At 51.4% G+C, this 24,614-nt stretch overlaps 1 protein-coding gene across 1 annotated transcript in view; it reads right to left on the bottom strand.

The window, feature by feature from the left end:
* ALK (ALK receptor tyrosine kinase) overlaps positions 1 to 24,614 on the bottom strand; it is a 725,336-nt gene that overhangs the window by 36,737 nt on the left and 663,985 nt on the right. The window contains exons 13-18 of the mRNA XM_024242328.2: positions 13,821 to 13,971; positions 7,747 to 7,878; positions 6,486 to 6,630; positions 3,050 to 3,232; positions 1,735 to 1,833; positions 1,087 to 1,239 (exon numbers count right to left, since the gene is read on the bottom strand). Coding sequence (XP_024098096.2) covers positions 1,087 to 1,239; positions 1,735 to 1,833; positions 3,050 to 3,232; positions 6,486 to 6,630; positions 7,747 to 7,878; positions 13,821 to 13,971 — 863 coding nt within the window. The remainder of the gene's footprint in view (positions 1 to 1,086; positions 1,240 to 1,734; positions 1,834 to 3,049; positions 3,233 to 6,485; positions 6,631 to 7,746; positions 7,879 to 13,820; positions 13,972 to 24,614) is intronic.

Raw genomic sequence — 24,614 nt, 5'->3', positions numbered from 1 at the left:
ACACAACTATAGGGTGAGGATGGAAGGTGAAACGAAAGTGGATCTGGAAGAGATGTGGGGGCCACAGGTGACCAAACAACAGGGTGCGCTGTAAGTAACACCCTCTGAGGCTAAGTGACTTCCCTGTGGCCCTGAGGCACTGGGCTCAGAGTGGGGAGGGGTCCTGTGCCCTCTGCTGGCCAGACCACACGGAGGTATCGTGCTTGGTACTGGACACTACATTTCAAAAGGGACATAGACAATGGAACACATTCAGAAGTGGGACACCGGTGGGGCAGGCAGAGGAGACACAAAACTGCATCTTGTATGAACTGCTGCAAACAAATGGGTTATTTAATCTGAACAAGAGTTAAAGGAGGAGGATGGGGCTGGGTGGGGTGGCTCATGCCTGTGATCCCAGCACTGTGGGAGGCCGAGGCGGGTGAATCACCTGAGGTCAGGAGTTCGAGACCAGCCTGGCCAAAAGGTGAAACCCTGTCTCTACTGAAAATATGAAAATTAGCATGGCATGGTGGTGGGTGCCTGTAGTCCCAGCTACTTAGGAGGCTGAGGCAGAAGAATCGTTTGAACCCGGGAAGTGGAGGTTGCAGTGAGCCGAGACCACACCATTCACTCCAGCCTGGGCAACAACAGTGAAACTCCGCCTCAAAAAAAAAAAAAAAAAAAAAAGGAGGAGAATGGGAGCACTGTCTTCAAACACTGCAAGTGCAAAGCTGCTACTGTAAGGAAACCTAGGAGAGGAAGGTTAAGGCAACAGGTCCCCAGCTCTGAAACTGCCCAAGGGAACAGAGCACCTTGGGAGCAGTGAGATCCCTGTCACTGGGCATGTTTAAGTGGAGGCAGGATGGCCCCTCGGTGGGGGTGGTGGAGGGCTTATTCTATAGTAGAGGACTTTTAAGACTCCTTCAGGAGCCACGACCCATCTTTCACACAGTGGTCAGAGCACTCGAGCTGTGGCAGGTAGGGGAGGGACAGAAAGTTTACAAAACCGAATCCAGGGTGTCCTGGAACCCAGAAACCATTTGTGGTCATGGGCCAAATCTCAGGCTGTGGGCCCGTCTGCCTCCCCTGCCCCTGCCCCCTTACCAATGCAGGAGACGCCATCCTCAGCCAGCACCGTCCCGTGGTCACAAAAGCAGATGACCTTGTGGCTTTCAGGGTCCATGTGACATTCGTCTACCTCACAGTGACTGCAGTTTAGATAGTGCTTAATATTCACTTCCCCGTGGCCTTCCATCACTAGTGACAAGGAGGGAGGGTCAGTCTTGGGCCAAGCCTGCTTCCCCACTCCCAGCCTCAATACTTTGTCTCCAGGTGGTCACTGTGGGTGCTCTGGTCCCTGTTCCTAGGTCCCATAGCCACTGGAAGCACAACTGTGTAGAATAGTCTTCCTGCGCATATGGAGAGTGCAGCGGAGGCAGCGGGCATGGGTGCCTATGGATGTTTGCATTTGTCTTGGTGGTGGGGGAAGCCCACACACATGATCTTTAGGTTGGCTGGTGCAGGTATTGGGCTATTATTGTTACATTTCCTAGGATTCTGCCTCTGCATTCATATGAAAGCACACATCCTGACTTCCAGAAAATGTGGTGACCTGCACCATAGGAAGCTTGCCTGCCAGGGACCCATAATTGTGCCTCTGTATCCTGGATACATGTCAGAGACTCTGAGGTTTTAGCTTGGTGGGAGGACTGACCTAAGGAAGTTTGTTCTGCTGCCTGGCAGAGAGGCTACCTTTTAAAGCTGGGGTGTACAGGATGCCCAGTGGACTGATGAAGGAAACCCCATCTTCCCCATCCATTTCGGGGTCATTGTTTGAGGCTGCATTGCCGCCTGAGTAGCAAACCAGAGCAGAGTTTAACATGGGGGGTGGGTGCCCAAATCTTAACACAGATACACGTCAGTGGGGCATGCAGCTCTGGCCAAAGTTAGGGGGTCACTGGGGACCTCAGGGGCAGGGATGCAGGGAGGGAAGGGAGGCTCAGGGCACAGAGGCTGCATGTGGGATTTGGCTCAATAGATGCTGGGTGTGTGGCTAATTTCCCCTCAGGTCCAGGCCAGCTCCCACTCTGCCGGGAGCCCACTAAGAAGTGGTTAATGTGAGCAAGAGTCCAAAAAGTTCTAGATTTTCCAGGCTGGGATATGCCCGTGGTGCCTCTCCCAGGACTGGTCAGGATGGTAGCACTGAAGAGTTGCTCTCCAGCCCCACTGGGTCAGGGTTGGGGTGTGGCGGGGCATGCGGATTGCGGGAGATGAGCCCCTGTGCCCTGAGGCTCCTGTCCCTCCTTTCACCTGGGGCTGGGCTATCTTTGGGCTCCCCCCTTGGGCTCCTCCCACCCACCCAGCTTGGAAAAGAAGAGCGTATGGTTAACACAAGCATCTTACACACAGCGTCAAAGCAAAACACAGACACGAACACCACAGAGCATGCATGCATTCATCCTAATCTGTGGGGAGCGGGAGCCATCGTCTCCCAGCCTCTCAGCTTCAGAAGGCTCTGCTGACTGTGCTCTGAAGCCCAGACGAGGCAGCTGGGGTCAATGGCCGGCTGCTTGCTGAAGGGTTGGGCTAAGCCTGCCTGCAGTTGCCCTCGGGAATAGCTCCCATCAGCAGGTACAGCGGCAGCCTTTCAGGAAGCTGGTGGGCTGGGGTAGGGAGCAGGAGTAAGGAGTCTGTGAAACCACAAACCAGCCCCTTCAGGAGCTGGCTTGGCCAGGCCATCCAAGGGAGGCTGGGGGAGTCCTTATGGGTGACTCAGAGACTAGTCTGGAAAGCCAAAGCCTCTTTATCATCGACTTTGGGGGAGATCAAGAATCACATGGGATCTTGATGCTGTCGCTGAGGAAGCCTGGAGGCAGGATGCTGGCTCGAAAGCCAACACCCTGCCTCTGGCTGGTCCAGCCAGGTTGAGAGGGAGGCGTGCAGTCACATCACAGTCCACACTTGGGCAGGCCAGGGGAGGGCAGGGGAGGGCGGGACAGGGCAGGGAGGTGAGGAGCCTAGGACTAAGCGGGGAGGGAGTGACACCTTGAACACAAATCATCTTTACCTATATATCCTCCGCCTCCTCCACCTGAGGAGCACCCCCCTCCACCCCCTCCGAAACCCCCTCTTGTCTCCCACCCCCACTTCTTCATGGCCTGGGGGCAGGAATGTCCTCCGGTGGCACCCTCCTGCAAAGATTTTCCGGCCCAGAGCAAGGAAGTGTTATCATTCCAGCCACCTCCACCACCTGCGGGAAGAGATAGGGAACCTGCATGAGGATGCTGGCAAGGTTCAATTAGCCATACTGGCCAGAGAAGCAGGATGCAGGACGCCTTGGAGGGCGCCCACACAAGCTCCAGGTCCCAGGGCCCATCTTCAGTGGGGCCTGGGGGCTTCAGATCCACACTGGGAAAACCAGGAGGCTGCTTGCCCTAGGAGACCTGTTTGGCCACAGCTGAGTACACCCAGATGAGAGCGTGCCTTGTACCCCTGCTTCCTGCCAGTACTGTCTGGCTCAAAAGCAGGGGCTGTGCTTGGTTAAGGATGGGGGGAGGTGGGCAGACAGGCAGCATGGCGACTAAACTCGTTCCTCTATCTTCTCTTTATGTCAGCCAAGCCCCGTAGCCCTGGACCTTCATTTCATTAACTGCCTCCCGTCCTAACAAGAAAAGGGACTCACCAGTCTTTGAGCAGCCACATGTCAAAACCTTGCACTAAAGTTCCTTGCAGGAGTCCTGGACTAGGCTGACCAGAGAGCCCATTGCTGTCTGTGAAACCCTGGGCAAGAACGCCCCATTCTGAGCCTGTGTTTCCTCACCTGTAGCTTGGGGATAATAAGACCCACCTGACGGGGTTGATGTTAAGCTCAAAGGAGACAGTGAGTGTATGAAATGCTCCACAAACTGCCAGGGGTGGGGAGTGTCAGGGGCTTGAGAGGCAGAACACACACGTGCAGACAGCCTCACACCTCACCTCAGCCTGCTTAGTGGTTCTCCAGGGCCAGGCACTCAGGAACCACTCCAAGGTCAGGAGCAGAAGCCCTGGACAGTGGACGATACCCTGGCAACAAAGGCAGCCTCAGGGCTGTGCTTCCCAATGCCTGGGGCTGCTTTGGGCTCTTGCAAAGGAAGCTATCTACAGAGTCGAGGTTGAATGTAGCCACGGGTTGACCACAAGAAATCTCTTCTGCTAACCTTTGAGATTCTAGGATATACCCTATGCCTACTGTTCCATAGGACATTTGAACGGACATCTACAGTTGTCCCTCAGTATCTGTGGAGGTTCCAAGATCCCTCCATCACACCAAAATAAATGTCCCTTTATATAAAGTGGCATAGTATTTGCACATTCTCCTATTAAAAAATCATCTCTAGATTACATATAATACCCAATACAGGGTAAATCCTATGTAATAGTTATTGTATTGTTTAGGGAGTAAGTTTGTACATGTTCAGTAAAGACACAATCATCCTTTTTTTTTTTTTTTTTTGGAGTATTTTTGATCTATGGTTGGTTGAATCCCACGAACGCAGAACTGATGGATAGGAAAGGGTGGCTATATTCTAAAAACCCTAAAACCCTTTCTGCTGCAGCAGATGATGCATGCTGGGGACCTGGAAATTTATGGTGGAAGGCAGAAACAGCAGTGTGTGTGTCTGCTGGAACCCTACGGGTGAACCGGCCTGGCAGGGTTTCTGGAAGCACTTGTGGCCGAGATTCCTTGGGACCCAGAGGGACCTGTAGGTGGGATGACTGTCTTGCTAGAAAGAGGAAGCCAGGTTTTGAAAATGAAGCTGAGGTCAGGAACAAGCTTGAATCTAGAATGGGGACAAGCAGAGCTGAGGCGAGGCCATCAGGCAAGCTGGGGGGACTTTGTTAGCCATGAAACCTGCAGGGGTGGGTGTTGAGCTTGGGTTTGTTTTGCTGTCCTCCCTTCTGCTCTCAGGGGAGGGTGTGGGCCTGTCAAGGCTGTTGTCATGTGGCAGAGAGAAGGCCCCTTAGGCGCGTTAGGGGCCAGAAGTTGGCTCTGGTGTTTGTGCACGGCTGTGAGCAAGTGCGTAATAAATAAATCAGAACGACATGGGCGGAGACCATGCACTGTGCTTTCATCCTGCTCAGCCCCCAGCTGAGGAGGTTTCTGACCCCATACCCATCCTGCAGCCTTTGAGCAAATGTGTGGAAAGGAAAATAACCCATATCAAAATCAGAACAACGGTGTTTTAAAAGTACGAATTGAGTCTGGCCAGGCGCGGTGGCTCACGCCTGTAATCCCAGCACTTTGGGAGGCCGAGGCAGGTGGGTCACCTGAGGTCAGGAGTTTGAGACCAGCCTGGCCAACATGGAGAAACCACGTCTCTACTAAAAATACAAAAATTAGCTGCCTGTGGTGGTGTGTGCCTGTAATCCCAGCTACTCGGAAGGCTGAGGCAGGAGAATTGCTTGAACCTGCGAGTCAGAGGTGGCAGTGAGCCGAGACCGTGCCACTGCACTCCAGCCTGGCAACAGAGCGAGACTCCGTCTCAAAAAAAAAAAAAAAAAAAATTGTCTCCATCACTAAACAGCTCGGCCGTGTTGAGAAAAAAAAGTCATCAGGCCTTGGTGAGCCCATTGGCTCTCCTGTAAAACAGGAGTGGTATCTGCCTGGAAACCTGCAGGTTGTTTTGACAGCACACGTGCAACAGAGGCGGAGGTGCTTCAGGGTTTCTCGGGTGCTGGGCCTCGGTGCTGCAAACATCACTGGAGAAGCTCAAGGTGGACCCATGACTGTTTCTACTCTTCTATTTCTAGCCGTCTCTCAATTGAGAGACAGTTTGCACATTTGTTTTAATTAATCCCAAATCTTAAATGCCTTCTAAGATCCTCCCACAGTCTGATTGTGTGGAAAAGAAAATACAAAAAGGAATTGCATTTTCTGTCTTTAGGGGTGGCTGACTTTAGAGGAATCAGGGAATTGACACTCTCTTCCCTGCTTGTCTTGCATTTCTGTGCTTCTGGCTCCCACTAATGAGGGAAGAGAGCTCAGCCGTGGAGAGTCAAGAAGGAGATTTTCCAGTGGGGATATGCTTGGGTCTGGCAGCTCAGGGCCTGGAGGTCTTGTACCATGGGGGTCTAGGAGGCCTGACATTGCCCAGATATTTTTCACCTGCTCACATCCTAACTGGGGGGCCCATCTGCCCCTGGAGGAAGAAGGAATCTCAGGGGGAGGCTCTAACAATTGCATGTTGGTAAAACCCAGGGAGGGCCAGCTGGCTGATTGACGGCTGCTCCCTGCCTCACTTTCTCAGTGACCTTCTACAAGTCCAAGCTCCAGGTCAGCAAGATGGCCTGCAGGGCTCCCAGGGTGCTGCCTGCCCTCCCTCCCTGGATATCGATACCAATATTCAGAGCTCCTAGCATCCCAGATGCCAGTGACTAAGATGCCCTCAGGCATGCAATGGCATCGGGGCCCAGCTGAAGGCCTGGGAGAGGTTCCGGGAGAGGGCACGCTTGCGGCGCTTTACCTGCGGCTCCGGAATTGCCGTTTAGCCCTAGAACCGAGGAGTTATTCTCCAGTCTCTCTGGGTGGAACGTGTCTGTCTTGGCCCCGTAGGCCCTGCCGCCACCTCCGGCTGCAATGATCAGGGGCACCGGCACTCCATCCTTCATCTGACCAGGGGAGACATTCAGACATTGAGAAACCAAGCTGTGCTTCCCCCTGAAGCCCCCAAGCTCTGGTAAATTCAATCTGACTGAGGGTTTGCTGTTTTGGGGTGACCTGGTGACCTCTCAGTGGTCTGAGGTGGTTTGCGGGCTCTGAACCCTTGTTACAATAGCCCATCGGCTCCACCAGCTTCTCTATCAGTCAGGGTTCAACCAGAGAAGCAAAACCTATATACCAAGAGCAAAATATATATACCAGGAGGTGGGGGTTGATCTTAGAGGCTGCTTCCTCTACTTCTTCTAGCCCCTTTCCTGAAGCTCCTTAGACTGGCCTCAGAGGTCTGGATGCTGGTGATTAGAAGCAGGTCTCTCTATGCTCTCTCTCCCTCATTCTTAGGGGTCTCTGACTCTGACCCCCAAACATTCAAGATTAAGCCCTCAGCATCACAGACCTGTGGGAGGACCTAGCAGGTGGCCTCTGTCTTCAGTTTCTGGCCTGGCTGTGATGATGTCAGAAAATTCCACCTTAGGACAGAGAGCTGGTCCAGGAGGGCACAGTGGGACTCTCTGAAAGTAGGATGGCAAAGGCTGTGCATGGTGAAATTGGGCTGATGTATCAGTAAGAGAAGAATCTACCCTTTCCTGGACAGACAGACTCTATATCTCTCTGGATCTCAGTCTGCTCATCTTTATTTTTTAATTCTTTTATTGGTTTTAGAGACAGGGTCTTGCTCTATTGCTCAGGCTGAAGTTCAATGGCGTGATGACAGCTCATTGTAGCCTTGAACTCCTGGGCTCAAACGATCCTCCTGCCTCAGCCTCCCACGTGGCTAGGACTACAGGTGCAAGCCACCAAAACTGGCTAATTTTTAAATTTTTTTTTGGTAGAGACAAGGTTTTGCTATGTTGCCCAAGCTGATCGTGAATTCCTGACCTCAAGCGATCCTCCTGCCTTGGCCTCCCAAAATGCTAGGATTACAGGGATGAGCCACTGCACCTGGCCCTGCTCATCTTTAAATGAGGATAAGAGCATCTGAGGTGTTTCTATCCCAGGGCTGTCATGAGGCTCTAATATCGCAGGTGCACAGAAACCTGGTGGAAATCTGGCGGCACAGACCATACCTTAAATACGTAGGTGGCTCCACCCCCTCCTCCTCCTCCTCCTGCCCACTCATGCACGCTTCTGTTCACACGGATTTCTTCTTCTATCACATTGTTCTCTCCAATGCAGACTTTCTGGATTAACTGGTTTGTCTGTAGAAACAAAAAGCACGTTAGGTTTGTGGCCAAACCAGAGTTCTCCACTTTGCAGCAGACTGGACTTCTATGCTTAAAAACAGGATCTGACTCTCTCTCAAAAAACTTACAGTTGAGTTGAGGAGGCAGAAAAATATACTAATAACTGTCACTCTGGGCAGTGTTAGGGAAGGACCACAAGGATAGCTTAGACAGAAAATGCTAGGAGAAACTGGGAGAGAGCTAGCAAGGTTTTATTGCTGTGAGGACTGCTTGTAGGAGGCGGCTTTTAGTTGCGCCTTGAAGGATAGGGAGTTTTTTTGTTTTTGTTTTTTTCACAGAGAGTGGGGCAAAGTTATGTCATTCCAAGAGCAGAGAGCGGCATGAGCCTGGAGGGAAGTGGGTGAGTGGGGTGCGTGGGGGAAAAGCACAAGGGTCTCTTTGGCCCAGAAGTCTATCAGGACAGAGAGATTGTCCAGCACCTGTTTCTATCCTGTGGGATGAAGAGATCCAAGAAAGAATGGGAAAGGTCCTATGTGGTGAGATGGGGCTGGAGGGAGCGTAAATTAGGTGGGTAGAGAGAATTAAACTGAACAGTCTGATCATGGCTAGAGGCCTTGAAGGCACTGCAAGGAGTGGACTTCATTCTCTATGAGAGCCATTCTCTCACTGAGAGCCATCGAGGTTTTCCGAGAAGTCACAGTTCTGAAGCATCAGGAGGAGAGAAAAAAACCAGCAAGAGGCTAGACTCAAGTTTTATTCCCAGTTCTTCTCTGGGAAAATCAGTTATCCCTTTTGGACATCTCATTCCTCCTAGCTAATGTTCCATTTTTTCCCTCTGGAATCCCTGGCACACCCCTCTGCTTGCCTTGTAGAGTGAGCCCTGCAATCAGGTAGTCTGGATTCTCTACCCACCCTGGGAAACTGTGACAGGGGCCCTCGATCTCTGATCCTCCAGTGTGGCTGGGAATAAAGACACACAGTTCATTGTGGCATTTACTGAGGGTAGTACAAGTAAGGCATCTAGTGGAGCGCCTCACGCGTGGTGGGAACTGAGTAAATGGCTGCTGTTCTTATCTGTTTGTTTTTTGAGACAGAGTCTTACTCCGTGCAATGGCACGATCTTGGCCCACTGCAACTTCTGCCTCCCAAGCAGCTGGGACTACAGGTACACACCACCATGCCCCGCTATTTTTTGTATTTTTAGTAGAGGAGGGGTTTTGCCATGTTGGCCAGGCTGGTCTTGAACGCCTGACCTCAGGTGATCCGCCTGCCTAGGACTTCCAAAGTGCTGGGATTACAGGCGTGAGCCACCGTGCCCAGCCAGCTGCTGTTCGAATTTAGATTCACTTCTAGGCCCACATATGCTCCTGGTTGGGGCTCAGGTATTAGAGAGCCCCTAGGATTGTGCTGGAGATTTCTGTAACAGAATCCTGGAATCCCTGAAGAAGGAGGATGGTGCTTCAAAAACAGCCACGCCTGCTTGTCGGCCACCACAGCTCAGACGAATTCTTCAAACATCAGCCTGACCTCGGAGGAAAGTGACTTTTCTTTCACTTAATAGAAAAAAAGCCAGTAAAACATCACATTTCCATCAATGCTGCTTCGTAACCAGCCAGTGGATGCAGCCATTTTTCTTGAGCCACTTCTTATGCTAAAGTGCTCAGGGGTGCCGGCAATGAGTACTACAGAAATTTCCAGATAAATAGCCAAGATGCAGTTTGTTTCATGGCATTTTGGATTTAATGATGGAAATAATTTGATATTTCTTAGAATGGATTTAGTGTGTGTGGAAGGCTCTGAATTGCTATTGTAGAGAGCTGGCATTTCCCATATGTATGTGCAGCTATGTCCTGGCCTGGGGAGAGACTCCTGAGAGGAGATCCTGCTCACTGCCACCTGGCACAGGCATGAGTTGCAGGGAATGTGCCCTGAGGGTTGGCCCTGGGGATGGGTCTGGGGGATGTGAGCTGTCAGCTGGGCAGAGCACAGGATTCAGGGTCCAGTCTGGGTTCTTTCTTTTGAGACAGGGTCTCACTCCGTCACTCAGGCTGGAGTGCAGTGGCATGATCATAGCTCACTGTAGCCATGAACTCCTGGGCTCAAGTAATCATCCTGCCTTAGTCTCCAGAGTAGCTGGGACTATAGGCACAAGCTACCAGGCTCGACTTTTTTTTTTTTTTTTTTAAAGAGACAGGGTCTTGCTATGTTGCCCACACTGGTCTCTGACTCCTGGCTTTAAGTAGTTCTCTTGCCTCAGCCTCCTGAGTAGCTGGGAGTACAGGTACGAAATACCATGCTCAACTAATTTTTGTATATATATATATTTTTTGAGACAGGGTCTTGCTGTGTTGCCCAGGCTAGTCACTAACTAAGCGATTCTCCTGACTCAGCCTTCTCAAAGTGCTGGGATTACAGGCATAAACCATCACACCCTGCTCAGTCTGGGTTCTTGACGGCTCTGCCAGAGATTTGCTGGGCTATACTTGGTGAGGCACCCAGCCTCCCTGAACTTGCCTCCTCGTCTGGAGATGGAGGGGCTGCCCAGTCTGAACCAGTGGTGCTGAGAAGGTCCACCCCCTCGGCCTCTGCTCCATCTCCCCTCTTGGCTTGCGGGCAGCAGTGGGACTTCCACCCCTAGGGGATGCCCTCCCCTCATGAGCAGATCCAGAGATTGCTGGGATGGGGAGGAGACAGCAGTGGGGCTTGAGGATGGGCTTTCCTGTAGTTAGAGCCAATTTATTTAACCAATATTTATTGAGTACCTACTTTGTGCCATCCCTGTTACAGGAACTTGGGATATATTGGTGAACAAAAGAAAGATCTTTTGTGACCCGTGCTCATCCCCCGCACCCCTGCTTCTGATGTCTCCTTTAGATCAGGTGGGGGTAGGGAGCAGTCGAGGCTCTTGCTGGACTAGTAGTAGCATTTGGAGGAGCTGCTGCCCTTTCCTCACCTGATTCCAGGACTCCCCATCCTCCTGCATCCTCTCCTACCTCTCTGGTTCCTCTTTTTCGTCCCCCTTTGCTGGTTCCTCTTCTTTTCCTGACCTCTAAATGTTGAGGGTCCCTTAAGCTTGGTCTTCACATTCTTCTCCATCTGTATTGCATCCTAGGCAATCTCATCCTGTCTCAACTTTATGCTAATTTCTCCAATATTTATATCCCCAGTCTGGACCTTTCTCCTGAACTCCAGCGGCCTGTCTCCCATCGTCCACCTGTCTGCCTGTGGCTTTCTACCAGGCCTCTACAACTCAGCATGTCTGATATTGAACTCCTGATCTGGCCCCCAAATTTGCTCCTTCCACAGCGTTCCCTAACTCAGGTGATGGCAGCTCCCTTCTTCCAGTGGCTCAGGCACAATTTTTGGAGTCATCCTTGACTCTTTTCTTTCTCTTAATTTCTCATTCAATCTGGCAGAAAATCCTTTTGGATTTGACTTTCAAATTACACCCAGAATTCAACCACTTTTCATCCCCTCCACTGTTACAATCCTAGTCTAAGCCATCATCATCTCTTGCCAGGATTAATGCCACAGCCCTTGAATTCATTGTCTTGACCCTTCCCTTGTGTCCATAGATTCTTCTATGGTAGATTCTTCACATTGCAGCCCGAGTGAGCTTTTTAATACACATACCACATTATGTCACCATTTGCCTCAAAACCCTCCTATGGCTCCAACATGCCTTAAAGTGGCCTGATCCAGCCCTATTACCTCTGCCTCATCTCTTACCTACCCTTCCTTTTGCTCCCTCTCCTCCAGCCTGAGTGTTCCTTGAGCATCGACGAACCTCTGGGACGTGGCCTTTGCTGGGATCACTGTTTCCCCAGATATTTCCCACCTCCCTCTCCTCAGATGTAAGTTCCTTGAGAGCAAATATCTTTCTTTTGTTCACCAATATATCCCAAGTTCCTGTAAGTAGGTACTCAATAAATATTGGTTAAATAAATTTGAATGAATTGAGTGCTGTCTGGATTGTGGGCTGGCTCTTCACAATATTTGCCTTGCAGGGGATGGTAATGGTGGAATTTAACATTTAGAACAGACTTGGCTGCCTAGGGGACATTTGGAAGTGTCTGGAGGCTTTTGCGATTGTCATTTCTGGGGGCTGTTACTGGCACCAAGTGAGTAAAGGATAAGGATGCTGCTAAACATCCTGTAATACACAGGACAGACCCCCACCCCTAGCCACAAAGAATTACCTGCTCCAAAATGCCAATAATGCCACTGTTGAGAAAGCCTGATTTAGACTCATGCCACCAGGCGAGGTTTGGAAGGCACTGGAGAAGCAAAGGCTGAGGGCTGTGTATGTGCACATGTGTTGTGGTTGGGGGTGGGGAGGAGGATTCTAGCAGCTGGAGCCCATTTCCAGCATAGGAGCTCCAGTGTGGCCAGGTACATAGAAGGGCAACTCCCCACCGCCCCCATAGATGTGCAGTTGAACCAGCAAAGTTGCCACATCTGGCAGTTTAATTATTTTTTATTTATTTATCTTTTTGTGACAGAGTGTTGCTCTGTTGCCCAGGCTGGAGTGCAGTGGTGCGATCTTGGCTCACTGCAACCTCTGCCTCCCGGGTTCAAGTGATTCTTGTGCCTCAGTCTCCCGAGTAGCTGAGACTACAGGTGTGCGCCACCATGCCAGGCTAATTTTTGTATTTTTAGTATATACATGGTTTCACTGTGTTGGCCAGGCTGGTCTCGAACTTCTGACCTCAAGTGATCCTCCCACTGTGGCCTTCCAACGTGCTGGGATTACAGGCATGAGCCACTGCACCCGGCCCCTGCAGTTTGATTCTTAGAGTCCACTTCATTATCTTTAGAATTGTGTCTAGACACCATTTTTTCTGCCTAGTGAGAACTGGAGATGGAGGTAGTGCCTGACAATGTCCATTTCTCCCCCTTTCCAAATGCCTCCTCAGGGGCGGAGGTGTGAAGCCACAGAGAAGACCAGTTACTCTCCCCACATGCCCCTGCTATGCCTTGCCCGACCAGCAGCGAGCTGCCCTCTGTCCCTGGCCCAGAATCGCCTCCTCCCGCCTGCTTGGGAACTTCCTGTGCATCCACAAAGTTTGAGAGCTAGTAGGTTGATTAATAAAAATGATAAAGTGCAGCAACCCCGAGGAACAACTAGAATTCAATTGAATTTTAAAAAAAGATGCGGTCCTGTGAAAAGACATAACTGATTACAGTCCAATCAAGTGAAAGTCCCTTGCAGAAGATAATGCAATCTTTCTGCTTAGATGAAGGAATTACATTAGCACTCAATAAATTCCTGTGAAAATTACAGCAGCCTGTAATTTAATGGCTTAATATATTATATTAGGTTGGAAAGTCCTGATTATAGTTGCTAAATAAAAGTTGGAGTTGAGACATTTTTTATGCAAAAGGTTGCACTTGCTAAGCTTACTCCTCTTGTTTCACCTTAACCCCGAAGGAGCAGAAGGGAAAAACTGAACTTTACTTTTCATGCTTCCTCAGCTCCTAGCCCAGGGCCTGACTCTTAGGAGCCCTGAATTTATTTTGTGGAAGTAAACTGCTTTCTCGGTAGCCCCTCTTCCCATATCTCTCTGCCAAGGATGCTCTCAAATAAGTTTCTGGAGAAGGAGCTGGGGGTCCTGGGTGCTAGAACATAGCTGCCTGCTTTGGCCCCTTTTCCCAAGCAAAAGCTGTGCTTCGGGTGAGGGAGGGTGGGGCCTGGCCCAACCAGGAGATTCACCCTGCAGGGTGCTGAGTTCCTGCTAGGATGGCCAGCCCTGCCAGGTCCTGCCTCCCCCCAGCACAGGCAAGAGGTGAACCACTGGGGTGCTGGGAGTTTGCATGGCTGCTTTTTAATTACTCTTTGCTGTCCCATTCTCCTGGTATGAACTTCCAGGAGGAGGGTGTTGAGTGCTCATGCCTCCAAGAGGCCTCCCAGGGGCCTGAGAGAGTGCAGACGAGAAACCCCTACTCTGGGCACTTACACGGGGGCAGGCGTCCTCTCCCTGCTGCCCAACCAGGATGTACAGTGTGTCGTCCTTCTCCAGGTTGAAGATGCCCAGCACAGACACGCCATGGGACCGCATCATGGTGTTCTTCCCGCCTTTCCCGCCAGCAGCTCCGTAGCCCGAGATGCTGCAATGGGACAAAGAATGTCAGCTCCCGCTGTGGTATGAAGACTGTCCCCTTTCAGCTCCCACTGTGGTATGAAGACTGTCCCCTTTCATGCCAACCTAGCAGCTTCCAGTGGGCTGAGCACATCACCATTGTGGTCTGAGGGTTCTCCTCCATATCAGTCCCTGCAGAAAGGGATTCCTCTCTCCCGCTTCAGGACAGGATGATCAAGTTTAGAGAGGGACAGGGAGTTGCCTCAGTCCCAGAACTAGGAAGGTGAAAGACTAGTAAAGGGTGCAAGAGAGAAAGAGAGGAAAAGGGCAGGGAGGAGGGAGGGAAGAAGGGAGAGAAGGAAGGGAGAGAGAGAGGGAAACAGCAGAGAGAGAGAGAGTGGAGATTATATGAATGTGGCATATTGGGGTGATGACTTTCTGAATACCTAGGATTTCCTCATTATGGTTTTCTCTCCTTGTCCCAGATCAATGGACTCATGTGACCTTAGACAAGTAACTTCCCTATTCCTCATCTATACTATGGGGATAGTAAGTGAACTTGCCTCCTAGCCTACATGTGTTATGAGGATTAAAGAAATTATGACATGTGGTCTTAGAATTGTGGCTGACATGTAATAAGCACTCAATAAGTATTAGTTAATTATTATTATTATTATTAATGATGGTAGCAGCCATAATTGACTTGGTACAAAGTTGTAAAGTCTCCCCATGGGGTCTGGAAACAAGGAGGTTCCTCACAGAATGACTGAGGAGAGCAGTGTATGTGAGCCGACTGTCTATTCCCATCCCACCGGTAACTCCTTCTGGAGCAATAGGTGTACAGACAACAAACAACCCATCATGATGAAAATAAAAACAGAGCGTGGGGATGGGAGATGATTTCTGCTGCCTCTTAGGTTGCTGCAATGAAGTCAAGCAAGGATGGGGAAAGAAGAACTCTCTTCTTAACCATATCAGAAGAGCGGCATGTCTTGAAGACAGCTAGGGCACCAGCTAACAAATGTGTCCCCAGAGACCAGCTGCCAGGGTACGGGACTCGGCAGACTTTCACATCTGTGTGTATTCAGATCCAAGGTCTTTTACGAAAAATCAGGAAGAGATGCAAGGCAGTTTTGCCCATGTGCACATAGTAGCTCCTTTATCTACAGTTCCAGGAAATGTCCCTTCTTCCCAGGGTGTGAGGAGCCTCCCGGAGCTCTCACAAGGCAGAGCCCACTGCCCTTCTGCAGAGGCTGTTTGCGAACATGGCAGGCAAGGAACTGAGGTCTTCGTGAAATGCAAATGGAGAATCTAGTGCCCATTGCCCTGGTGAGTGCCTGGGCATTGATGGGAGTTTATCGAATGTTGGGAAGGGTGTAAGGCGTTATGGACCTGAGACAGCTCCAGGCTCTTCAAGAGCTCACAAAGAAACTGAGATGATCTTCATGATGAAAAGAGAAGTCTCACCACAGGGTGGCTATGTTGAGGAGGCAAAGTGGAGTGCTCCCGGGCTCCCTGATCAGGTGGGGCCATTTCCTGCCCCTGTGCCCTCTCTGAGCCCCAGCCCCTTCCCTAGTAAGAGAAGAATCATTTTCATTCCAAACAACATGATAGTCCAACAAAAGGAGCTCATGGGTGGAAGCCCCGGGGAAGCTGCAAATCTCTGGCCAAAATAAGGGTCATCAGGTGCTTAGGGCCAGGAGGGAGATGGGGGACTGTGACAGGTGGTTGTGGGGTGTGGGGATGGGGTGAAGAAGGCTGATGTTGGCTTCACATGGAGCTTGCAGATGGGTAGGGCTCTGAGACAAGCAGAAAGAGGTGGTGGGAATTGGGGCTTGTGTGAACGGAAGTGAAGAACCAGGGAGCCTCTGGTGTGTCTGGCTGCAGCAGGTGGATGGAGTGGGAAGCTGAGGGCTGTAGGTTTGGAGAGGGCTGTGGGCTGATTACCAGCATCCTCCAATGTGCCTGGCACAATGCATGCTCACAGGCACACGGCATCACCCAATAGCCATAAACAGCAAATGTTATTAATCTCATTTGACAAATGAGGAAACTGAGGCTCAGAGGGACTAAGTAACTCATCTCAGGCCACACAGCCAGTCAGTGGCTGGCTCTGGTCCAAACCTTCGCACATTCTCTCTCAGAGGTCATTTCCTCCCCAATGTGCTGCTGGGATGCACAAAGAGAGGGGTCTGAGAAGCTATTTGCCCCTCCTAATTCCCGGGCCTCAGCCAAACACTCCCTCCTGATCCATGAGAAATGGACAAGGTGATGACGATAATGAAAAGGCTGAGAAAAAGGAAGGCTTATTGGTGAAAGGTAAGAGGAAGCAGCATTATTTAGCTCAGTGAACCTGGGCAGGGGACGATGTGGCGACTTCCTGTAGTCTAGGGACTGCAGTGTGGATGGGCCCCAAATGTGTCCTGCTCACTGCCCCAGGTTTCTGGGGCCTGGTCAGGCGGCATAAAAAAGTCATCTCCACCTGAAGATGTGGTTTGCTTGGATAACTTCTGCCCAAAACAAAGTGCTCATCCTACCCACTCCTGCTGTGGTCGAGAGGTGATCGTCACGCTGCCCATTCCTTTTGGCATCATTTGCATAGTCATTTGCATCAACCATGCATTACGAATCATTCTGAACTCTTTCGTATGTTTAAATTTAGCCAAATTATTATATTTTAGACATTGTTTGTTCCTGACTCCTTTTACCCTTCCTAAGCCTTCTTTGCTATTTTTCCCACCCCGCTCTCCTCAACCACATCTGAAAGCCAGCCCCATCTACGTCTTGACCTAGTTCTTGATGGTGAGGTGGGATGGAAAAAGCCCCGGGCTCCAAGTCATCTGCTGGTTCTTGTCCCCGTTCTTCTGGCTGTGTGACCTGAGGCAACATGGTCAATTTCTCAGAGCCTCAACTTCCACTACTGAGGAAGAAAATGAAGACAAGAACCCCTGCTCTCATGGGCATACAAAGCGAATTTGAGAAGACTGCAAACCCATGCAAAGCACAAGGCGAGACCCGGGGCTGGGGTCAGCTCTCTAGATTCCAAAGTAGACAGTAGAGCTTGGCGAGCAGGTGTCCGTGGCTGGGTTGTACTTTCCTGGGTGGTGGCCTCAGCCCCACATTTCCAACCCAGACGAGGGGCTGGCTTAAAGTCAGGGGGAGTAGGCAGCTGCCTGCCTGAATTAATTGCAGGGGTCCTAGAAGGAGTAGCTCTCTCATCAGTCCCCTGAAGCCTGAAATTCCACCATTAGAGCCTCACTCCTCTGGAAGCTTCTAGTTGCTACTACAGGGCTGATTGCCTTTGGAGTGGGATGTGCCACAGGTAGAAAAGCAAGGGCTTGAATGCAGACAGACCTGGATCCAAATCCCAGCTCTGCCACTCAGGGCCAGGAGTAGGCTGAGCCCGGCGAGGTGCCTCCCTCCCAGGGAGGACCTTGCACTCGACTGACCCCAAGAAGAAGCACCTCCTTAAATTTTCTGCCCAAGGTGCTTTGCTTACCTCTCCCCGGTCCTGGCCCTGCCAGTGTTACTCACTAGCTGTGAGACCTTGGGTAGATTATTTACCCCCCTCTAAGCCCAGATTCCTCATACATAAAAAGGGGATAATAATACCTACCTTGGAAGGCTGTTATGATAATTAAATGAGATGATGCTTATAAGGGACCTACTTCAGAGCTCAGAGGGTAGCCAGTGAGTGACAAATGGCAGCTGCTGTCATCACGTGCCCCCATGGGTGAGCCTGTCCACTCCTTTTCCGGGGGTGACTTCTGGGAGGCAGAAGGGGACCAAGTGGGTGAACCAGGGCATGGCCAAGGGGGCTTGGGGTCAAGGCTGTTCAGTTTCACCCAGGGCCCACCTCTGTGTAAAGCACAGGCAGCCTTAGCTCTTCTGAAGACCCCTGCACCCTGTGAATCACGTTACACAAACTCATGCCACGATAATAGCCTCAGCCTGCCTCTCTGAAGCTTTCTCACCATCCCTTGTAAACATTTATTTCTGATGGTTGAGAAACAATAAGAAATTAATATACCTGCCACTCAAGTGGGGAAAATGACTCACAGTGATTCCAATTTACTGGAAATTACAAGATACTGCTCTCAACGAGCTGATGCTGTAATTTTTTGGTTTTTCCTCATCTAAATCCATGTCCCCTGGTCAGAATAGATGTTTATTGGGTTTGTGTTTTGTATTATAAACTGTGAACCATTGTTACCTGATGTAATTGAGTTGTGAATCTTTTTTAAATAAAGAATTAGCAGCAAATCAAAGTGGGCTGCCTGCCGGATCCTGAAATGAGAGCACAGCTGGTGTGTAGCACATCCACAGTGTCCACACACACGGGGGGATCTTGGGGGAGAGAGTGGACCGCCACTCAGAAAAACAGAAGCACCCCATTCCTTTCTGGCACACCCTCTGGAGGAGCGGGAGAGCGGCATCCTGCCTTGGGCTCTGCCTTTAACTCCCTGTGGGATCCTGGGCAAGGCCCTTTTCTCCCGTTTCTCAGTTTCCCCATCTGTGAAATCAGGATGGTGAGGTCTGTCCTACCCACCCTGCAGGGTTATTGTGATGACACGTGATGCATGTGAGTGTGGATGGAGCTTGGTCAGCGGGAGATTTCTGATCAGGTGTATAGTTGTATTATCCAGATAGGGGTCAGGGTTGAAGGGCCCAATTGTGGATGCAGGTGCTTCTCAGTGGGGCCGGCCCAGGTTCCACTCCTGTTGCATCAATGAGCAAGGTTCATGTTCTGTTTCTCCCTCAGCACCTTCCTGGCCAGTGTAACCCTAAGTGCCTCGAAATACCTGAGCTTGCAGGGACCTCAGTGACCTCTCTCTATAGCCCCTCGCTCTGCAGATGGAGCCTCTGGAGAGGAGGGAAGACAACTTTCTAAGTCACATGGAGCATCGGTGGTGGAGGTTGAACTCAAACTTAATTCTGCCCGCTAGCCCATCCATCTTTTCCTAATTCCTCCATCTCTGACAATTCCCTGGTCTGTGCCCTTTATAGCGATGGCTATCCATACAATTACTTTGGCAATTAATCATGCCTGTGATATCTCTCCTACTATTGTCTAGAACTTGATTGGCATTGTGGACTGTTATTAAACTTTTCTGTTCTGTGGTCTTTCCAGAGACTGTGAGGCTCCAGAGTCTCAGGCCTTTCTACCAGTCTAGTCAGTGCCTGGAACACAGTAGGGCTCCATGGCTCAGTGCCTGGCACACAGTAGGAGTGTTATGGCTCAGTGCCTGACACATGGTAGGACTCCATGGCACAGTGCCCTGCACACAGTTGGGGCTGTATGGCTCACTGGCCTGCACACAGCAAGGCTTCATGGCTCAGTGCCCTGCACACAGTAGGGGCTTTATGGCTCAATGCCTTGCACACAGCAGGGCTCCATGGCTCAGTGCCCTGCACACAGTAGGGGCTTTATGGCTCAGTGCCCTGCACACAGTAGGGCTTCATGGCTATTTGTGGAGTTGAATGATGGTGTTGTCTGGCTGCACATGCTGGTGCCCCACGTGAGAAAATGAGTGTCATTGATAGAGACCATCAGGAATGGCTGTGGCCCGGGTCAGCTGGCTCCAGCTGGGACCTGGGGCCTCTTGTCCATTATGTCTGAAGAGCAGGTGAGCTGTGCGAGGACTGCCATCGGGAGCTATGGGCCATGCTTGACAAACGGTGTTATATACGATCTGTGTGTGTATGGTAGTAGGTGGGGAGGAGGTGGGGGCAGGACTGCGGGCTGAGAAGGATGCTGGTCCTAGACAAGTAGGAAGGCAGGCAGGCTGGAGGGGGAGAGAGGGATGAAGGAGGAAAGAAGTCTGGGAGAGAGAGGGGGCGGGCTGAGCTGAGTGCTGGCGCCTCTGCCTGTGGCAGGCCACCCGTGGGCTCTCACTGAGTCCCCCAACAGCCCTCTCAGAGCTGGGCTGTGCCATCATCTGTCTCCATTTTATGACAACACGAGGATGCTGTCCCCCTCCCCAGCACAAACCCCATAATCCACATTCTTCTCATGGCACTGCAGTGGCCTCCCACTCTCCCGTCCACTCCAGCCCCCCACCCTCTAGACACCGTGGTTACTCAGCGCCACGGCCCAGAGGCCTCCTGACCAGGGCCCCTCTCACTGCTGCCCTGGCCTTGCCTGTTCTCAGCCAAGCACGTGGGAGAGTGGCTGCGCTCCTCCTCCTCGCTTCCTCAGCCCATGCCAGAGCGTGGATGTAGTCCCGGCATTGCCCCCGACCCCACATTCACTCAGTCCTCAACTTACACTGATCCCACCTCCTGAACACCTCTGGGCCTGTCCCCTGCATCTGACCCTCCCCTGCCATCTTTCCCATGTCTTGGCTTAGTCCTTTTGACCCTGGCCTGAGTGACAGTGACTCCCTTCCATCTGCTCTCCCCACCTCCAGGCCGTTTCTCTCACTTCCACCCTCACGCTGTCACCAGGGGGAGCGAGAGGCATTTGGGGGGTAACACTACAGACCCAGGACCTGGCCCTGCTGCCTCCAGTCTCGGCTCCCTGAGGCCAGCCTTGCCCGACTTCTCATCGGCAGTACCGACTTCTTGTGCTCACCGCAGGCTCTGGCCACCCGCTTCTTTGTAGACAATGCTTAGGGCCTCCGAACTTAACCCCGGTGCCCATCTCCTGGCAGAAGCCATTCACAAGCTCAGCTGAGTGCAGCGCCTTCCCCCTAGACTCCGCAGCAGCGCCTTCCCCCTGGCCTCTGAAGCAGCACCTTGCGGAAACCTCCACTGTAGTTCTCTCTACACCCCACGGAGATGCCTGTGCACACACCACCACCACCATTGGCAGCAGCGCCTCTGGGGCAGGGCTGGATCTTAATCACCTTTGCACACTTGGTGTCAGGCACAGCATCCTAACTGGTGCTTACTATGGGTCACTGAGATCTGCAGAGCAGGGGGAACTGGTGCTTACTATGGGTCACTGAGATCTGCAGAGCAGGGGGAAAATGAAGCCCAGGAACCTGGACACACAGACTGCATCACCTTTCAGAGGAAGTGGTAAGTCCAGGGCAGGGAAAGCAGGACATGGTGGGTGGAGGAGATGGGGGTTCCAGGGTTGCACCGAAGCCCCCATGCCAGCCTGCTGTCTCCTCCTGCCTGACCCGCCCCCCCCTTCCTCTCCCTCTTTCTGGGCCTCTTCCTTTGTGGAGGTGGGCAAAGCTGTAGAGCGTGGGAGGTGGGCCCGGGATAAGTTACCAGCTAAGAGTGGGGGTGTTTCCAACTGTGTACAACCTGGAGGAGGCCCCAGGCAATGGTGGCCCCCCCACTTGGCATGAAGTTGGGGCTTGGTAGCATTCGCTCCCTTCCCTTCACCTCCCCAGCAGTGGGCAGAGAAGTCAGTGGAGCCATCCAGTGCCAGGCCTCGGTGGCAGCCACGCCTCCAGGATGGGTGGGTTTGTTAGGGCTCGGCTCCCACCTTTCTGTTTCCAAGCACCTTTTTCTCACGTCCTCTGGTGCATCTTGTGTTTTTTTCAACAGATGAACTGCACTTATTAAATAGTAATAATTACTATGGACAAAAAGTCTTTCAGAGAAAGGGTGCTGACTTCTCAGTCATATTCTGACTTGGGGACATTTTGAAGTGGTCTAAAAATCAAATCATTAACCGCCTGCTTCTTAGATTACTAAGTTATGTGACCAATAGACTCAGGTCATCTAAGACCTGGGTCTCTTCCAAGGCCAAGGAGGAGGTGAGGGTCAGGAATATCTGTTAGAGCCTTTATTTGGTTAAAATACAAGTATTCAAAAACAACAATGACTGGCTGGGTGTGGTGGCCCACATCTGTAATCCCAGCACTTTGGGAGGTCAAGGCAGGAGGATCACTTGAGGCCAGGAGTTAGAGACCAGCCTGGCCAACATGGTGAAACCCCGTCTCTACTAAAAATACAAAAATTAGCTCATGCCTGTAATTGCAGCTACTCGAGAGGCTGAGGCAGGAGAATTGCTTGAACCTGGGAGGCGGAGGTTGCAGTGAGCTGAGGTGGCACCACTGCACTCCAGCCTGGGCAACAGAGCGTGACTCTGTCTCAAAAACAGCAGTGACAAAAACCCCAACTGAGTGGCTTTTGGTTTTAGTTCTTCCATTTTGATATGGTCCTATCTTAGGCCAGACCAAAATGTCTCCTTTACTAATTTGGACACTTCAAAACGTCCTGCTTCAACAGAGGCAAAATCGCCAGACAGTGCTGGGGCCCGGAGCTGGCCTCAGTCTCAATATTTCAAAGAGATGAATGGAGACAGCTTTCTGATTTTGGCTGGGATTCTATGAATGCACTGTGGAAATAATGTGGCACTTCATGCAGATCAGAAACCTGACTCGACTTAGATATGGCTGTGATTAATAATAAATGGGGAAAATGAATTAATTATTATTTAATAAGTGTAGTTCATCTGGCAGTCCAAATTTTTCAGAACACAGGGCTCATCTGAGGAAGTCAGAGAAATGTCTTTGGAGACAGGAAAAGTCAGAAACTACCACATATGTTTCCTGGAACACCACGTATGTTTCGGTGTGTTCTTGGAAACACTGCCTGCCTGCTGCCTGCTGCTGCATAGCAGCATTGCTTCAGCTGATTTCTCCGCCCATGGGCCAGGGAGCACCCACCACGTATAATCATTGTGCCAGGCACTATATGTCACCTTTACAGCCCCTGCCGCTTACAGTTGGGGAGACAGAGTCTCAAGAGATTAGCTGACCTGTGCAAGTTTGAAAGTGAGCTTGATTCACAGTCTCGGGGGAACACAGCCCAAGAGAATCCTCATGCAAGGGATCTCCTGAGAGTTTGTCCCCCTCTGTGGGACAGGGAGCAGGGGAATTCTGGCCAAGCTGGCATTGGAGTTGCCGTGGGCAGGGGTAGGACAATGGGCTCTGCTGGGGGCTTACTGTTGGGGTTCCTGTGCGCCTCCCTGTGCCTCTGCTTTCTCCTTCATATTGCTTTTTGTATATGGGGTGTGTTGCCCAATATCCCTTCAGGAGGCTGGGCCCCTCTCATAGCCTCTCATTTCCAGAGACCTCCAGGAGGTGGGTGGTGGGTGATTCCTATGCCCTCCTTCCTTTCCTGTCCCTTCTGCCCTCTGCATGCCTCCCAGAGTCCAGGCATGGGCTTTAGTAGAAACAACACAGACTTTGAGCCAGAGCACCCCGGGTTTGAATCCCAGCTCCATCACTGATTGTGCAGCCTTACATGTGTCGCTAAGCTCCTCCGACTCCAGGGTTCTCGCTTGGAAACATGGGAACACCAATAATAATGCAACCCACCCTATGCTAATACAGGAGCAACAGCTGTGGGTCCTTAGCAAGCATTCCTCTCCTCCTCTCCAGGAGTCCTTTCCTCCCCGCCCTGCGCCCCACGGAGGCTTGGCTCAGCAGGAAGGGGAGGTCTGGCTTGCTTGGTGTAGCAGGGCCAGGGGTGGTCCGGTGTCTTCCAGGATATTTACTGGGGGTGTGTGGGCACTGTAGCAGCTAATCTGATTGTAGCCAAATCTTATTATAGCATTTCTGCCCGGAGTGCCATTTAAAAAGCACTTAGGGCTGTCCCCGTAACAAATTTACCCTGAGGCCCCAGGGATGGGCCTGCCACAGGAAATGTTAACCTGGAGAGAGAAAACAGGGCAACTTGAGAAGCCCCTCTCCTTCCCAGGAGGCCCAGGATGTGATGGATCCTTGGATCCCGGAGGCTGCGGGAAGGGGAGGCGAGTTCATTTCCTATTGTTTCAGCCCTGGGGGATGTTGCTCCCACAAGGCATAGTGATTTTTCTTTCCTTTTAACTTGTCCTGCCATGCTCCGTGGAGAAGCCGCATGAGGCCCTGCCCCAGAACTCTGAAGGTGATGGCTGCTTCTGGATGTGCAACTGTGGGGAGGCTCCTGACTCTCTGAGCCTCAGTGTCCTCATTTGTAAAACGAGGATGGCAGCACTGGCCTTACCTAGTCTAGAGCTCGTTTGGGGGGCACCCAGGTTTATTTAAGTCCAAGACTTGATCGAGATCAGAGGTTCTAAAAGGCTGCATTGACACCACCTGAGAACTTGTTAGACATGTCAGTTCTCAGCCCCCACTCCAGACCTGCAGAACCAGGTGCTCCAGGAGGGGGTCTTGCAATCAGGGTCTCCACCAGTCCTCCAATCTTAACATTAGCTTCATTCAATGCCATGGCTTCAAAGTGGCCAAGTGGAGCAGGATCTCCTTCCAGCCTGGCTCTGCTCTAAGGGAATACTGGGGGCTGGGGTAGGGTTGGGGCTGGGAGGAGCGTTCCAGAACAGTTTGCTCTCTTACCAACAGTGAAGGCCCAGGAAAGGAGGCGCAAGGATAAGAGCATCAGCTTTCAGGTGCATTGTGCTTCTGTTTCCCAAACATTTTACATGCATGCCTCATTTGAAGAGCATTAAGCAATATTCAATGAACAGGCCACCATAATTATCCTTATTAGCAATAATTCTGAAGCTAGCTCATGCATGCATATCACCTCCACGAACAGCCTGTGAGTTTCTTGAGGACAAAGGACACATCTTCTTTTGTTGCCATATTTCACTATCCCAAATCTCCCCATCTCCAACCTTTATACCCCACTATGGGCCTGAGTCTGTGGCCTTTGAACCTTGGCATGCCTGGGCACCCCAGGAGCATGCACCCACAGGCAAGACTCCAG

This window comes from Pongo abelii, chromosome 12 (genome assembly GCF_028885655.2).
Source record: "Pongo abelii isolate AG06213 chromosome 12, NHGRI_mPonAbe1-v2.0_pri, whole genome shotgun sequence".
Lineage (NCBI taxonomy): Eukaryota > Metazoa > Chordata > Mammalia > Primates > Hominidae > Pongo > Pongo abelii.
The sequence above is the reverse complement of the archived record's forward strand: the minus strand, read 5'-3'. Positions and strand labels throughout refer to the sequence as shown.